Source organism: Nicotiana tomentosiformis, chromosome 4 (genome assembly GCF_000390325.3).
Source record: "Nicotiana tomentosiformis chromosome 4, ASM39032v3, whole genome shotgun sequence".
NCBI lineage: Eukaryota > Viridiplantae > Streptophyta > Magnoliopsida > Solanales > Solanaceae > Nicotiana > Nicotiana tomentosiformis.
Genome location: NC_090815.1, coordinates 14,153,733 through 14,172,133, shown reverse-complemented (window position 1 = coordinate 14,172,133; position 18,401 = coordinate 14,153,733). Strand labels below are relative to the sequence as shown.

Genomic DNA, 18,401 nt, shown 5'->3' with positions numbered 1-18,401 from the left:
AGGTTACTTGAATAATGTAAAACTTGACTTAAATCGTAATTCTATTCCATTAGCTTAAACAAAGAGTGTTGTGATTATGTGTAATAAAGAAAACTATTGTATTGTGAGAATGTAATTAATTTGATTAAGGAAACCAAGGTTGTGTCCCCATCAATGGAATATAATGCTATCCGTGTTAATATGATATATTTCTAATGGGAGGCCCTTTGCTATGCAATTTGTTTCTAAGTGACTAGCCAATTCCCAATAGTTGGGTAATATTTTCTCTTTATAATTTTCCCAAATATAAAAGAGTTGCAATTAAGAATAACCAATTTATGCCAAATAGAACCCACTTATTCCTAGGTGATCCTATTAAATAAGGTTTAAAGCCTTAAGTTTTTGATATTCAATTCTACCAAGCCCTAACCCACTTTTTCAAGTAAAGAAAGGTGAAATGGAACTAGTTAATGTTTGCAACCACTAGCAATAAATGAAGCATAAGAAATGAATAAATATCAACAAACCATTATATATATATATTCAATGGTAAACACCAATTAACATTACACCCATTTAGGGTCCACAACCTTAGTATTTAAAAAACTCATACTAGAATCCAAGAACAAAGCATTAAATAAAGTCATAAATCTTACAAAGGTACACGATTCTCTCTTCACAAGCTTCCAAAATAATGGTGTATTCAATGCCTTCATTGTAGCTTCTTTTTTAGACAAGATGCCCCACAAAACCCTAATAAATATATTTATAATGGGCCAAAATTAGGGATCAAATTTAGACAAAAATGCCCCTGGAGAACACATCTGCGACCGCAGAATGGGTCACAGATCGCGTATACGGTCCGCAGAATTACATGGTCGCCGCATAATTGCATGTCCAGTTGCCCAGTTCCCCATCGCAGATCCATTATGCGGTCCACATATTGATTATGCGATCGCAGATTGTGTCATAAAAAAGGCTCTCGCAGAATCTCATTTGCACTTATGCGGTCGTTATGCAGTCCGCAGAAGCGTTATGCACAACACTTCTGTGGTCGCAGACCTGCAACATTTCTGTCATTCTGTAGGTTTTTGTTTTCTTTTCCGTGTTCTTGGTTCTTCGAGTATGGTACACTGCAAAAAACCAAAACTTGATAAAAAATAACTAAAAATGCTTTAAAAGACGAGTTAAAGTCCATGTAATTAGTATCAAAAGTGCCGAAATTCTACGGCACATCAACACCCTCAACTTAGACTTTTGCTTGTCCTCAAGCAACTAAAACAAAATAATCCTATCATACACTACTCTGTTTTCGATAGCTCACAAAACAGCAATGACTGTAGATGGTGCTGACTGTTAGCTAACAAGCATGCAACTTATTTTATTCACTCTTTGTGAAAGACAACGATCATCTAGCAATTCGGCCAATCAACTTGTAAACTTCGAGCCTCAAGCAAAATGATAGAATGCTATCCACAACTAAGTGCACGTGTATCCTACTTCAAGAACCTAACTTCTGCTAGATCTTGCAATTCATGCGTGCTCACAACAAAGAAAATCCCCAACTCACAAATATGTAGAGGGGATATAATCAAACACTCTTGCACTCAGAAAGAAAGCTAAATGCTACAAGTATCAGTCTATATGCTTGCCCTTATTTTAACTCGCTGCTATCTCAGGAATAATTGGTTGTAGATCACCAAGGACTTAGCACGGGTTGTAATATAGGCTTCGGGATGGGTTGGACGATCATTTAGGAATGTAATAGCTATACCGTTCTTAAACTCTACATACACTTTGCTTCTTTACCACATCGCACTTATTGACCTCGAGTTACCGACATAGAACCACCTCAAAGTATTTCTTTAGTTTTCACAAGACTCCTCTTCATTTCTCTTCTCTCTCTCTCTCTCTCTCTCTCTCTCTCTCTCTCTCTCTCTCTCTCTCTCTCTCTCTCTCTCTCTCTCTCTCTTTATTTATTTATTTTTTATTTACAATTTTTTTTCTTTTGTTATTCCTTTGGAGCTTGTGTATCTTTATATATACAACTTTGAGGCTTTTGTGTTTTTCTTATACACACATTAGGCAACCTTACCAATTTCCACTTAACGCTGACACCCCCAACTTAGTCTTTTAGCCTCATTCTTAACCGTTCAAGGATGGATGGGTTCAAAAAGAGGGAATTAATTTACAAAGGGGTAAAGGTTTGTAATGTGGTAGCCAAAAAAAGGTTAAAGGCTCAACGGGGGTAACTAAGGCAGTTGATGTACCAGGTAGTTCAATTTGGTCAAAATTAGCTAGCAATCACAAAGATAGCCTAAGATCATTTCAGCACCCAATCATTAACTTGAGAGTTGCATTAAGAAACAAATCGGGAAAGTTCTAGACATCACAAGTTAAGCATATGCATTAATTATACAAATCCTCACTTACTCACAACGCATGAACTGTTTGACTCAGCATAATTTCAGCCCTCAAGTGATTGCAAGGCAGCTCAAAGCTTCATCACATGATATTTGAGATTTTGAGTAAGCATAAAGTCAAAGAGCGAGCCTCGAGTTTACAAGAATGACTAACCATTTATTTACCAAATTAAAAGGGTACAATTTATTCAACAAAAACTTATCACATGCTTGAAGCTAGAACAACAACACCAAACAAGTCAAAAATGTTTGTGCTACCGCCATGGTTCTACTATTACAGACTTCATTGCTAACGAAAAATCTACAACATTAAACTAAAGAGTTTATATACAAGTGTCACACAAAAAACAATTTGACTACCCCACCCCCAACCAAGAAACATGCATTGTCCCCAATGCATTGAGAAAGTAAGAACAAAGTTTAGGGACTTCTTGGGGCGCACTAGGCGCTAGGAGTGGTTGAAACATCTGGGGTAGCGATGGGGTCAGATACTGGCACTATAGAGGCAACAAATGGAACCTCGGACTGTGTGGTGGTGTATGAGGCCAGAATAGGAAGCTTCACATGCTGTAAAGCTGGGTCTGGGACCTAGGAGCTACTAGCCTCACCCAGTGATGGCTGTGTGGTCGAGGTATTGGCCTTGGCAACCATGTCTGCAATGGAATATGCAATTGCTATCTGCACATTTGCTTCCTCCTCACCCTGTGTATCTGTAGAGACAACAATTTGTTTGCCTGTGCTGTCCCGTTGATCATTATTCTCCGCAACTAATGCCTCCTCATCAGTATCCTCCTCCTCCTCCTCCTCCTCCTCAGTGTCTCCCTCATCTTTCTCCCCCTCAGACTCTCAGGATTCCTCCTCTGAATGAGTATCAATATGCACAACGGAGTCCAGAGCTTTTAAAGTCTCAGTACCCTGGGCCTCCAGAGCTGTCATGAGGTTTGTGAAGTCAAGGTCCAGGCAGGGAATGTGGGAGGTACCAGTGCCCTTCTCTCCTCTCTCCGGAAGAAGGGAGGTCAAGTCAAACTCCAAATTTTGCATCTTATGCAGATCTGATTTCAACTCAGCGATATCCATTTGGAGTTGAGGCATATCTCTAGCTTCGCCTCGCTCGACCCTTTCAAGGCGCACATCAAAGTGCTTGAGCCGTTCTTCATAGGATTGATGCTGTTGTTGAAGAATGCTCACTGAGGCTTGGATAGGGGCAGTGCTTGCCGGATAAGAGCTGGAAGTTCTTTCATCAGTCTGTCTACTTTGGCATTAGCATGTTGTACCAGTAGACCAAGCTTCGATAGAGAAGGAAAGGAAGCAGGTGACTGGGTAGTGGTTGGTCTGGGAATGAATGTGGAAGTGGCTGGAGCTGAAGGAGTGTCAGTCATTGAGAGGGTAGCAGGTACTGCTGAGTCTAATGGAGCAGTGAGTGAAGTGTCTAGTGGGTTTTCTATCATCTTTTCTGCTACATCACTGATCCGGGTGATGTCAATCTCTTGGACAGCCTTTTCGATGCGGTCATGTTTGGGGATATGGGGCACTTCCCCAGCTTTACACAAAGCACTGATCAAATATAGGAAGGTGAGTGATGTTTCATTCTGATTCGCTCTGATCCCAATCTCCCGGAATATAATTTCTCCCACATAAACTTTGATGCCCGTCATGATGCATGCGATAAGGATTGCCTTTTTGATGCTTATGTCGGTTTCATTTCTTGTATGTATTAGAGGGTAGCAGAAAAAACTGAGCCAATACTGGCCTTCCTGGGTGAGATCCATTTTTTGAATTTTTTGGCGCGGAGCTATCCAGGAGGGGGTTCCCTTGGCTATAACGGAAGCAACCCAAGCACGCTCGGATTCCTTATTGGAAAGTTTGGCATCATATACAGCTGTGCCTGATGACTAATCCTCAAAATATCTATAGTTGATCGACGCGACATCACAAAGTAATTGGACCCTCAAACTTGGACAGACTGCAAGATTACACGGTTCTGCTTTTGCTCAGCATTCCTAGAGGTAGCATAAGCAGCATAGAATTTCCACACGAGCCTCTTGTTATATTCCCCCAGGACTTGAGTGAAGAACTCCTATTGCCTCTTTTTTATATTTTCAAGAACACGAGGGTAATGCTCTTTTAAACCATTCTGCCCTAGCTGCTTCTCTTCCATGATTTTTCTCTTGGCTAAGCCCTTTTTGTATAGGTTCCAAGAGCTGGGAACCCCAAACCGGATATCTTCACCACTTTTCCGCCTTGTTTCAGCATGGATATCAACAAATGGCATAAGATCAACATGTGCCTCCTCCTCTTCAGACATGGAGGAGTGCACAAATGTGCTTTTGGCTATTTCAAGCCTTGGGCATTTCGATTGTTGTGCTTGTTGACTCAGGGCAACAACCCGTTTGTTTCCTCGAGCGGGAGGTGATCGTGATGCGAGAGACTTCTTTGGTGCCATTATTGTCAATGAATCAATGGGTGAGTGGTTGACATAACATTGGAAACAAATTGAGAGAATTTAAAAGAAGCAAGAAGCATCTGCAATGAGTTATGCAATCGCATAACAATTTTGCGAGCCGCAAACCCACCGCAAAACTACACCACTCAGAAGCCAAAGCAGAAATGCGATCGCGAAAGGGGCCGCAGAACAAGTTATGCGACCGCATAGTGGTCGCATTTTTGCTCACCAGATGTGGAGAATTAGCTGCCTTAGTCTGTGGCACTTTTGCGGTTCGCGAAATGAGTCTGCGATCGCGAACCCAACCATAGAAGTTCTTCTCTATTGGCTACCTAGGGCACCAAATGCGACGATTATGCGGACCATAAAAATTGTCATTCTTACTCAAAATGGAGACCCACTCAATTTACAGACCTTCCAACACCCAAATTCGGACATTGAACACCTATGACATGGAAAAAGTTTCCCACCTTGTTCTTTACTCCTATTATGCAGATTAAATTCTTAAAACCCAGTTTACCCCCAGTATCAATTTTCCCCCAAACAATGATTCTTACTCCAAGTATGCACACATTGATACCCACATAAAGGGATTGAGAATACGGGGAAAAGGAGATGCAAACACATGTTTTTCTTCAACTCAATTAAGTAAGAGAGGGAGGAATATTTACAGACCCGATATCTGAGCAGTTGAAGGATTTGTTCTGAGATACGAACCAGGTGACCTCTTTCTGTGCAATTCCGTTTTTATTTTTTTGATTTTTCGTAGTTAAGACGATGTTTTTGGTCTTTTCTTGCTCTTCTTTATTTTTTTTGTTTCATTGATCTCGTTTGTGTTGTGCAGTGCTTGTGTGCGAGTGATATAGAGGGTGTGCGATTGAAATACGGAGGGGTTTAGGGTTTAATACCTGGGAGTTATGCGGTGGAAAACAGGATCGCATAACATATTATGCAGTCGCATATGTGTTATGCGACGAGTTAGTGATAGCTTGGCTAAGATCCACTTCGCGACGCATTCTGCGGTCGCATAATTGTTGTGCGGGCCGCAAAAATAGAAATTCCATCGCATTTTGGAGGACCAAAATTGCATTTTCTTCTGAGTGTGTATGCGACTACTATGCGCTCCGCAAAACCATTATGCGACCGCATAGTTGCCGCAGACCACGTGTCCTTCTGTCCTTTATTCTTCTCAGTCCTTGCACCCTGTTTCATTATATTTGAGCTACATGCATTCTAACACACATGTCAAACTGCTCAACACTACTAATAAACCTACAGAAATTAAAATCTAACAAAAGGATGTTACCACACATGGGTTGCCTCCCAAGAAGCGCTTGATTTAACGTTACGACACGACAATGTTGACCCCATTTGGGCTAATCAGTGCTAGGGACTGGTGTAGGACTATCATGGAGTGCGAATTGTTCTACCAAGTGCCTTTCTCCTGTGGTACCGAGGTAATTCTTGACCCGCTGGATATTTACTTTGAAAGTTCGAGTCCCATCCTCCGACTCCAATTCAATATCGCCATAGGGGGGCACATTCGCAACTTTGAATGGGCTAGACCATTTGGATTTGAGTTTGCCCAGAAATAACTTGAGTCTTGAGTTGAAGAGTAAGACCAAGTCAGCGGATTTGAATTCCCTCTTCAAGATCTTCTTGTCATGAACAAACATCATTCTCTCCTTATACATGGTTGCACTCTCATAGGCGTGGAGACGGAATTCTTCCATCTCATTGAGTTATGTCATTCTTAGGTTAGTAGCTTCGGCCCAATCAAGATTCAACTTTTTCAATTCCCACATGGCTTTGTGTTCAAGATCCACTGGCAAGTGACACTCCTTTTAAAAAACCAACTGGTATGGTGAGTTGCCAATGGGAGTTTTAAATGCTGTGTGATATGCCCACAATGCATCATATAGCTTCCTTGACCATTCAGTCCTGTTTGCATTAATAGTTTTTGCTAGGATATTTATGATCTCCCTATTGGAAACTTCAACCTGGCCACTCGACTGAGAATGATAAGGGGTGGCCACCTTGTGCTTGACTCCATACTTTTCGAGCAGCCCAGTGAAGGCCTTGTTGCAAAAGTGAGAACCACAATCACTAAGGATGGCCCTGCGGGCACCAAACCGCGTAAATATGTTCTTCTTCAAGAAAACGGTCACACTCTTTGCCTCATTGTTGGGCAAGGCGATTGCTTCGAGTCATTTGGAGACATATTCCACAGCTACCAAGATACATTTCATGCAATAAGAGCTCACGAAGGGACCCATGAAGTCTATCCCACACACATCAAAGATCTCGACCTCCATTACAAAGTTCATAGGCATCTCATGTCTTCTAGAAATTGACCCTTGTCTTTGACATTGATCACATGCCTTGACCATTTGATTTGCGTCTTGGTAGATCGATGGCCAATAGTAGCCACATTCAAGTACTTTTGCTGCAGTACGGTTTCCACCATGATGGCCCCCAATCGGGGAGTCATGACATGCCTTGAGAATCTGCATTACCTTATCTTCCGGAACACAACGCCGAATGATGTTGTCGGCACAAATCTGGAACAAGAAGGGTTCCTCCAAATATTATTGCCTACATTCCCGCAAGAACTTTTTCTTTTGATAAGCTTTCAATCCGTCGGGAATAAGGTCACTAACCAAGAAGTTAGCGATGTCGGCATACCAAGGGGCGAAGGTGCTAGACAATGCCAATATGTGCTCATCTGGAAAGGCATCATTAATTTCAAGATCTTCTTTTGGTCTCCCTGCCTCTTCAAGCCTAGATAGGTGATCCGCAACTTGATTCTCTATCCCTTTTCGATCCTTGACTTCAAAGTCAAACTCTTGCAAAAAAAGGACCCACCTAATCAATCTTGGTTTAGCATCCTTCTTCGCCATAAGATAGCGGAGAGCAGCATGATCGGTGTAAACTGTCACTTTGGACCCCAACAAATAGGCCCGAAATTTTTCAAAAGCATAGACAATGGAAAGTAGTTCTTGCTCAGTCACAGTGTAAGTCATTTGTGCACCATTGAGTGTCTTGCTTGCATAGTAGACAGGATGAAGGATATTGTTATGCTGTTGACCGAGCACCACCCCAATACTACACCACTGGCATCACATATGAGTTCAAATGGAAGGGACCAATCAGGGGTGACAATAATAGGTGCCGTGGTGATCTTTGCTTTCAATTCCTCAAAAGCTTTGAGACACTTCTCATCAAATTCAAACTTTGCATCTTTTTCAAGGAGCTTGCACATGGGATTTGCAATTTGTGAAAAGTCCTTGATAAAACGCTTATAAAAACCGGCATGCCCCAAAATGCTTCGGACACCTTTTACTGAAGTGGGATGAGGAATCTTGGAAATGATTTTGATCTTTGCCCGATCAACCTCTATGCCTTACTTTGAAATTTTGTGGCCCAGAACAATGCCCTCGTCCACTAAGAAGTGGCAATTTTCCCAGTTTAGCACAAGGTTGGTTTCTTCACATCTTTTGAGCACTTGTCTAAGGTTGTCATGGTAGTGCTCAAAAGAATCACCAACTACAGAGAAATCATCCATAAACACCTCTAGGAAATCTTACACCATGTCCGAGAAGATTGACATCATGCACCGTTGAAAGGTAGCCGGGGCATTGCATAGCCCAAATGGCATGCGGCTAAAGGCAAAGGTCCCATACGGGCATGTGAAAGTTGTCTTCTCTTGATCTTCTATGGCGTTGTTGATTTGGTTATAGCCAGAATACCCATCCAAGAAGCAATATAATGACATTACCGCTAGCCGATCAAGCATTTGATCAATAAAAGGCATAGGAAAATGGTCCTTTCAAATAGCAATGTTTAGCTTCCGATAGTCCATGCAAACTCTCCATCCAGTCACTGTCCTCATTGGGATGAGCTCATTTTTGTCATTTTGAATCACTGTCATACCTCCTTTCTTTGGCACACATTGCACCGGACTCACCGAAGAACTATCGGCAATGAGGTTAACTACTCCGGCATCTAACCATTTTATGATTTCTTTCTTCACCACCTCCTGCATGGAAGGGTTTAACCTTCTTTGATGCTCTACGCTAGGTTTGCTCTCTTGCTCCAATTGTATCTCTTTCTCACAAATGCCAGCGGGAATCCCTCGTATGTCCGCTATTGTCCACCCAATGGCCTGTCGGTGCTCCCTCAGGGTTTTCAACAACTGTTTAACCTGCACATCATTCAACAAAGAAGAAACGATTATAGGTAGAGTTTCATTGGAGCCAAGAAATTCATACCTTAAGTGCAGTGTGGTGGAAGTGGCTTGAGCTCAAGTTGTGGCGGCTCGATAATTGAAGGCTTAGCGGGAGGAGTGACTCTATTATCTAAGTCAAGAGAAAGTTTCTTTGGTGCATAAGTGTAGAACCCAAGTCCTTCTAATGAATTTACCGATTGAATGTACCCTTCCATATCTTTACCATCAAAATTTACCAAAATAGCCGCCAACGCCTCACCAAGGCATTTTTCATCCATATTCATCTTGATTTCATCTTCTACCTCATTAACAACATCAATGATTGAGATGCTTTCATATGCATGTGGAAATTTCATACTCTTACTTGCTTGAAAGGTAACCTCTTCGTCATTAACTCGGAACTTGATCTCATTTCGTTCCGAATCTATGAGTTCTCTTCTGGTAGCAAGGAATGGTCTCCCCAAGAGGATATGAATTTCTTTATCAACAGCACAATCAAGGATAACAAAGTCGACAAGGAGGAGGAATGTCCCCACTTTCATAAGAACATCATCAACAATTCCCACCGGTCTTTTTATTTAACGGTTGACCATTTGAAACCTCATACTTCTAGGCCTCGGCATACCTAACCCTGATTTTATTTTAAATAGCAAGAGGCATTAAGTTGATGCTAGCCCTATATCACAAAGAGCTTGTGCAAAATTGCGCAACCCGATAGTGTATGGAATGGTAAAAGCTCCCGGGTCTTCTTTCTTTTGAACGGTGGTTGTTGCAATGATGGAGCTAACCCGGTGAGTCACATTCACCATTTCATTTTTTATGGTTTTATTCTTGGTGATTAAGTCCTTCAAGTACTTAGCAAAACCCGACATCTCTTGAAATACTTCCACAAATGGGACGTTCACCGATAATTGGTTGAGAATGTCATAGAATTTCTCGAGTTTTCTATCATTAACCCTCCTAGAAATTCTTTGAGGGAAAGAAGGGGGAGGTCTAGGAATTGGTGCTAGAGATTTTGGTGTCTCCTTTACCTTTTCCTTAACCTCTTCACGGATCACTTCTTGAATTTTTACCTCCTTTGGGAGTCTTTCAGCTTCAACAATAATTGGCACCTCAACTTGTGCCTCAACCTCTTGTTCCAGAGCTTCCACTTCGACCACTTGTTCATTCTCTCCTTGAAGTATTCTCCCACTTTGAGTTGTGATTACCATACAATGAGAAGTCGGACCATTCCCATTACCTTTTGGATTTGCTATGGTGTCACTTGGGAGTGTGCCCTTTTGCTTCGGATTTTGCTCTCTTGATAGATCTCTCATTTGCATTTCTAACTTTTGTATGGATGCGATGTGAGAACCCACAATCTTAGTCGTGTTCTTCATTGAAGTGTCGGATCTTTCTTGATTTTGCAACACTCTTTCAAGCATGTTCTCCAATTTGGACTCACTTGAAGAACTTTCTGTTACAACCCAAATTCGCATACCATAGATCACGCCGTAAGTTAGTCGACATAAATCCAAGAAGAGATTATCTTTGAGATGATAAGAAGTTAATCCTATTGGTCTTAAATGATACAAGGGTGTATAAGAGTGGTTAACAAGTATTTGAAGTTAAACGAATCAAGGATGTTGTAACCAGTATTTTCGGGTAACACTAGAGGTGATTTACTGTCCCAAGAGGTCTTGTTTTAATGTATTTGAATCATATAATATCCGCATCATAAGTCTTGAAGTCAAGCGAGTTATGAAATAAAAGTCGATAAAAGTTGTCGCAACTTAGGTTTATAATTTTACTTAAACTTTAGGTCAAATGTTACTGCATTTTACTCCCAATGTGCTTGGAATTATGGGTGATCTACCTATCAAATTGAAGATCTATGAGTCTAGTTTCCAACGCATTAAACCGTTCGTCGATACGATCTCGAAATAGAGAGATATTCGCGTTTTCGCGAGAGTGCGCCAAGCTGCTCTCTATGGGGCCCACAAAGGCGGTTTAAGACATATGGACATATATAAGATACCTCAACCCCGTTTTAAGTCATTATTTTTCAGTATATTCAGACCTTATAACCCTAAAAACATTCTCTCAAGGTTCTCTCATGATCCAAGACCCAAACAAAGGGCAAACAATACAAATCAAATGTCGGGAATCACGTGGTGCTAGTAAGTTTCTTGTTTTTCTTGTTGTTGCTGATTTTTGTGTTGTTCCAGCTCGTGTGGGAGGTTGTTTTAAGTGTTTTATGTTCTGTAAATACACCTTCAAGTTTTTAATATCAACCCTAGGTGATTTCAAGTCTTCTAAAGTAATTCTAGTGCCGAAAAACCCGAATTAATTGCTAGTTTCGCTTCCTTGTTCTTGTGGCAGAATTGAAGGGATATTTCGAGGAAAATTAAGGTCAAATTGGAGTTGTTCTTTCTGTTTAAAGGTAATGAACCTCTTACTCTATATATATTTAAGATTATCCAAGTTGCAGCTAAGTCGTTGAAGCTAGAACTTGTGAAATATATATCGAAAAGCTTGGTAGTAATGTTGTTGGTTGGTGGACTGTTTTGGAGGCTCAATATGATTATTAATGATGTTGTTTGGGCTGTTTGGTGATTGTATTGACTTGTGGGAAGTCATATAAATAGGGGAGGTGCTGTCCGTTTCATCGTAAAATAGGTTGTGGTCGATACATAATAGTTACGACGCTTAAACGATAATGATAGTGTCATTTGTCTTATTGTAGACTAAGGAGTCATGATATTTGCATAGCTTGAGGTTGGGCAGTATATACAAGGTATGTGAGGCTATCCCCTTCATTCTTTTGCACGACTCCGATTGTACATAATGTAATGAACGAGCTCCCAAAGATACTCTACTCTTAGAATCTAGCAGTACTTACATTGCTGCCCTTCTTATGAAACGATTGATATTGATGTTACTTCTCTTATTCTTATATTATCAATGTTGTTGGTAGTTCCTGATTCTTATAAGATTCTTGATGAAGAGTTAATCCTAATAACGTGTACGAAGGATACCGACCTTACGTCACTCCGAAAGGTTCAAATTATGATTCCAACGAGTCCAGCATGCATCATATATATGTATCTATTTTACTCTACCGAGCCGCGCTATAGTCGGCCGGGTATGGCACCTATTGTGCAACCACTGATCAGTTGGGTTTTACCGAGCTCCACGTGGCCGGGTACGATTCTACCGAGCCCTATGATGGCCGGGTACGTTTTACCGAGCCTATTATGGCCGGGTACGATATGATGATGATGATGCCCACAAAGGCATATGTTTTAAACGTTTATGTATATATATATGTATGTATCATGTATTTCATGTCAGTAGCCCTCAGAGGTACCCAGATGTCACAGGTTGTATATTCCCTATCACTGTTTACATTATTGTTCTTACTTATGCTATTCTGCCTTACATACTCAGTACTTTATTCGTACTGACGTCCTTTTTATTTGTGGACGCTGCATGTCGTGCTGCAGGTCCTGATAGATGGGTAGACGCAGCTCCCCCATCACAGTAGGCTATCCGGTTCAGCGTTATTGGCAAGATCCTTTCTCCGGACTTGCCGTGGTCTTGGTATGCATTTTTGTTATAGACCTTATGGGTATGTCGGGGCCCTGTTCCGGCAATGTTGTAGCACTTATGTTCTTTTAGAGGCTCATAGACAGGTGTCGACTCATGTATGGTTTGGAATGCCTTGTTCGGCTGATTTTTGTTGTATAGTCTTTCATGGTATCATGATAGCTCGTACCTTATATATAGTTTCTTGACAGTCTTGTCGTCCCATGTTATGTATGTTCATGACATTATCTTTCATTGTTGGATGTTCATGATCCATGTCTACTATTTATATTGATCTTGTCAGCCCTTAAAGATAATAAGGAAGGTTAGATAAAATGTACGTTGGTGCTCGGCAAGTATGGCCCGGGTGCTAGTCATGACCCTCCAGTTGGGTCGTGACAAACTTGGTATCAGAGCAAGTCTGTCCTAGGGGATGTCTATGAGCCGTGTCTAGTAGAGTTTTGATTATGGATGTGTAGCGCGCCACATTTATAATCAGGAGGCTACGTGACATCTAGGGTTGTTACCTTCTTCCTGAATCTAGATCGTGCGTAGAGTTGAGTAGTAAGTGTTCATATCTAATATTCACCTTGTTTTCTTTCAGCGATGCCTTCGACTAGGAAGCAAGCAATTAGTAAACGGCTTGATACAGCTGTGGGAGAGGGTAACATTCAGGTGCCTCCAGCCAGAGCAGGCCAAAGTGAGGCTCAGAGTGAGATGCCGTCTCATACCTCTCTGTCTCCTCCAGAGGATATTAGGAGGCACCCAGTACATCCAGTTCCTCCGTCTGGCACTACAGACCACGATATGCGCAGTGCAGTGCAGTTGTTGAGTAGCTTAGTAGCTGCTCAGGCTCAGAGGCAGAATACCGGTGCTGCTGATAAACCGGTTAGTGCAGGAGTTCGTGATTTTATTAATCTAGACCCTCCAGTGTTTACCGGATCAACCCCAAGGAGGACCCACAAACATTTATTGATCAGATTCATCGTACATTGCGGGTTATGCATGCTAGTGATACGGAGGCAGTAGAGTTGGCTTCTTATCGGTTACAGGATTTAGCGGTTTTCTGGTATGATAGTTGGGAGAGATCTAGGGGTCCGAACGCTCCTCCAGCCGTGTGGAAGGAATTTTCTGAGGCCTTTCTTCATCACTACTTACCAGCTGAGATACGATGAGCTAGAGCTGATAAGTTCTTGAACCTTCGACAGGGTAATATGAGTGCATGAGAGTATAGTATATAGTTTGATTCTTTATCAAGGTATACTCCCCATATGGTGGCCGAGATGAGTGATAGGGTGACCACATCTGATAAATGAGTGCACAACAGCCTCCTTGGTAGAGGGCATGGATATTTCCCGTATTCAGGCTTATGCCCAGACCCTTCAGGATCATAAGTTATATGCTAAGCTCTCTAAATGTGAATTCTTGCTGAACTCAGTAGCATTCCTTGGCCATGTGATATCTGATGCGGGTATTAGTGTCGACACTCAGAAGATCGATGCAGTGAAGAATTGGCCGAGACCTACAACACCGTCAGAAGTCCGCAGCTTCCTGGGGCTAGCAGGATATTATAGGCGATTTGTAGAAGGGTTTTCCTCTATATCAGCACCATTGACTAAGTTAACACAGAAAGCTACCAAGTTCCAGTGGTCTGATTTTTGTGAACATAGTTTTCAGGAGCTAAAGAATCGATTGACATCTGCGCCAGTGCTCACTCTCCCAGAAGGAACAGAAGGTTATGTGGTATATTGTGATGCCTCAGGTATAGGTTTGGGGTGCGCATTGATGCAACATGGGAAGGTGATTGCTTATGCATCAAGACAATTGAAGAAGCATGAAAAGAATTACCCGACTCATGATTTGGAATTGGCTGCAGTAATATATGCTTTGAAGATATGGCGGCACTACTTATACGGCGTCCATGTTGACATCTACACAGATCACAAGAGTTTACAATACATCTTCAAGCAGAAGGAGTTGAATTTGAGGCAGCGTAGGTGGCTTGAATTACTGAAAGACTACGATGTCGAGATATTGTACCATCCCGGTAAAGCTAATGTTGTGGCAGACGCTCTCAGCCGTAAGTCAATGGGAAGCTTAATACATATTGAGGCAGGTAGACAAGGGTTGACCAAAGAGCTTCACCAGCTGGCCAATATGAGAATCAGATTGTTGGACTCTGATGACGGAGGTGTTACTGTACAGAATACAGCAGAATCATCTTTGGTAGCCGAGGTAAAAGCACGGCAATATGAAGATCCTACCTTAGTAAGATTGAGAGAGGGAATTCAGCAGTGTAAGATTACAGCTTTCAAGATCGGAGGAGATGGGACACTGAGATACCAGGGCCGATTATGTGTGCCTAGTGTGGCAGGGTTGCGAGAGAAGATTATGATTGAGATTCATCAGTCCCGATATTCTATCCATCCTGGCTCGACAAAGATGTATCATGACGTTAAGGAGCAGTATTGGTAGGATAACATGAAGAAGTCTATTGCAGAATTTGTAGCCCAGTGTCCTAATTATCAACAAGTAAAGATCGAGCATCAGAAACCCAGTGGATTGATTCAGAATATAGAGATTCCGACCTACAAATGGGAGGTGATTAATATGGACTTCATTATTGGATTACCTCGCTCTTATCATAAGTTTGACTCCATCTGGGTGATAGTTGATCGACTTACAAAATCTGCCCATTTTCTACCAGTTAAGACAACTTACACGGCTGAAGATTATGCGAAGTTGTATATCAAGGAGATTGTTAGGCTTCATGGTGTGCCGATATCTATTATATCAGACCGAGGAGCTCAATTTACGGCTAACTTTTGGAGGTCTTTTCAGAAGGGTTTAGGCACACAAGTAAATCTCAGCACTACATTCCATCCGCAGACTGACGGACAGGCTGAACGTACCATCCAGACGCTTGAAGATATGCTACGAGCATGTGTTCTAGATTTCAAGGGGAATTGGGATGACCATCTGGCACTTATAGAATTTGCCTACAATAATAGCTACCATTCCAGTATTAAAATGGCCCCGTATGAGGCACTGTACGGGAGGAGATGTAGATCACCAGTTGGATGGTTCGAAGTCGGTGAGACAGAATTATATGGGCCAGATTTGATTTACCAAGCCATTGAGAAGGTGAAAGTGATACAAGAGCGACTGAGGACGGCACAAAGCAGGCAAAAGTCTTATTCCGACGTCCGACGTCGTGATCTGGAATTTGAGGTTGGTGATTGGGTTTTCCTGAAGATCTCGCCGATGAAGGGTGTTATGCGTTTTGGGAAGAAGGGTAAGTTGAGTCCGCGGTATATTGGGCCGTACAAAATTCTTCGACGAATTGGACAGGTTGCTTACGAGTTAGAATTGCCATCTGAATTGGAATTTGTCCACCCGGTATTCCATGTATCTATGTTGAGGAAATGTATTGGAGACCCTTCTCGGGTCATCCCTATCAAAGATGTACAAGTTACAAAGGATCTATCATATGATGAAGTGCCAGTGGCTATATTAGATCGACAAGTCCGCAAGCTGAGAACAAAGGATGTAGCTTCCGTGAAAGTATTATGGAGGAACAAGAATATAGAAGAAATGACATGGGAAGCAGAAGAGGAGATGAAGTCTAAATACCCTTACCTATTCCAGAGTGAAGATAACGAGGATGCCGGGGGAAAGAAGGACGCATTATAAGGTGAAACGGCTCTATGAGGTAAGCAATAGCTTGTGAATACTCTTTTTTTTAATACAAAATGGTAATATGCAGATAATGTACATATCCATAATGCTTTGTATAGTCTTGTAAGGCCATAGGTTAGGTTTAACTGCTTGCAAGTTTGGCTAGTGTCCATTTTATAGGGGAAACTCAGCCGGAAATCTCCGTCGGAATCCACAATGAGTTAGACACCCCATAAACCCTTACATTCGAGGACGAATGTTCCTAAGGGGGAGAGGGTGTTACAACCCAAATTCGCATACCATAGATCACGCCGTAAGTTAGTCGACATAAATCCAAGAAGAGATTATCTTTGAGATGATAAGAAGTTAATCCTACTGGTCTTAAATGATACAAGGGTGTATAAGAGTGGTTAACAAGTATTTGAAGTTAAACGAATCAAGGATGTTGTAACCAGTATTTTCGGGTAACACTAGAGGTGATTTACTGTCCCAAGAGGTCTTGTTTTAATGTATTTGAATCATATAATATCCGCATCATAAGTCTTGAAGTCAAGCGAGTTATGAAATAAAAGTCGATAAAAGTTATCGCAACTTAGGTTTATAATTTTACTTAAACTTTAGGTCAAATATTACTGCATTTTACTCCCAATGTGCTTAAAATTATGGGGTGATATACCTATCAAATTGAAGATCTATGAGTCTAGTTTCCAACTCATTAAACCATTCATCGATACGATCTCGGAATAGAGAGATATTCGCGTTTTCGCGAGAGTGCGCCAAGCTGCTCTCTATGGGGCCCACAAAGGCGGTTTAAGACATATGGACATATATAAGATACCTCAACCCCGTTTTAAGTCATTATTTTTCAGTATATTCAGACCTTATAACCCTAAAAACATTCTCTCAAGGTTCTCTCATGATCCAAGACCCAAACAAAGGGCAAACAACACAAATCAAATGTCGGGAATCCCGTGGTGCTAGTAAGTTTCTTGTTTTTCTTGTTGTTGCTGATTTTTGTGTTGTTCCAGCTCGTGTGGGAGGTTGTTTTAAGTGTTTTATGTTCTGTAAATACACCTTCAAGTTTTTAATATCAACCCTAGGTGATTTCAAGTCTTCTAAAGTAATTCTAGTGCCGAAAAACCCGAATTAATTGCTAGTTTCGCTTCCTTGTTCTTGTGGCAGAATTGAAGGGATATTTCGAGGAAAATTAAGGTCAAATTGGAGTTGTTCTTTCTGTTTAAAGGTAATGAACCTCTTACTCTATATATATTTAAGATTATCCAAGTTGCAGCTAAGTCGTTGAAGCTAGAACTTGTGAAATATATATCGAAAAGCTTGGTAGTAATGTTGTTGGTTGGTGGACTGTTTTGGAGGCTCAATATGATTATTAATGATGTTGTTTGGGCTGTTTGGTGATTGTATTGACTTGTGGGAAGTCATATAAATAGGGGAGGTGCTGTCCGTTTCATCGTAAAATAGGTTGTGGTCGATACATAATAGTTACGACGCTTAAACGATAATGATAGTGTCATTTGTCTTATTGTAGACTAAGGAGTCATGATATTTGCATAGCTTGAGGTTGGGCAGTATATACAAGGTATGTGAGGCTATCCCCTTCATTCTTTTGCACGACTCCGATTGTACATAATGTAATGAACGAGCTCCCAAAGATACTCTACTCTTAGAAGCTAGCAGTACTTATATTGCTGCCCTTCTTATGAAACGATTGATATTGATGTTACTTCTCTTATTCTTATATTATCAATGTTGTTGGTAGTTCCTGATTCTTATAAGATTCTTGATGAAGAGTTAATCCTAATAACGTGTACGAAGGATACCAACCTTACGTCACTCCGAAAGGTTCAAATTATGATTCCAACGAGTCCAGCATGCATCATATATATGTATCTATTTTACTCTACCGAGCCGCGCTATAGTCGGCCGGGTATGGCACCTATTGTGCAACCACTGATCAGTTGGGTTTTACCGAGCTCCACGTGGCCGGGTACGATTCTACCGAGCCCTATGATGGCCGGGTACGTTTTACCGAGCCTATTATGGCCGGGTACGATATGATGATGAT

General features: G+C 41.4%; 1 protein-coding gene across 1 annotated transcript; it reads right to left on the bottom strand.

Moving 5' to 3' along the window:
* Positions 1–9,732: 9,732 nt before the first annotated feature.
* LOC104113930 (uncharacterized) lies at positions 9,733–10,497 on the bottom strand. Its single transcript, XM_009624250.2, has one exon. It carries the CDS (start codon positions 10,495–10,497, stop codon positions 9,733–9,735), a length of 765 nt encoding a protein of 254 aa, XP_009622545.2.
* Between the last annotated feature and the right edge of the window lie 7,904 nt (positions 10,498–18,401).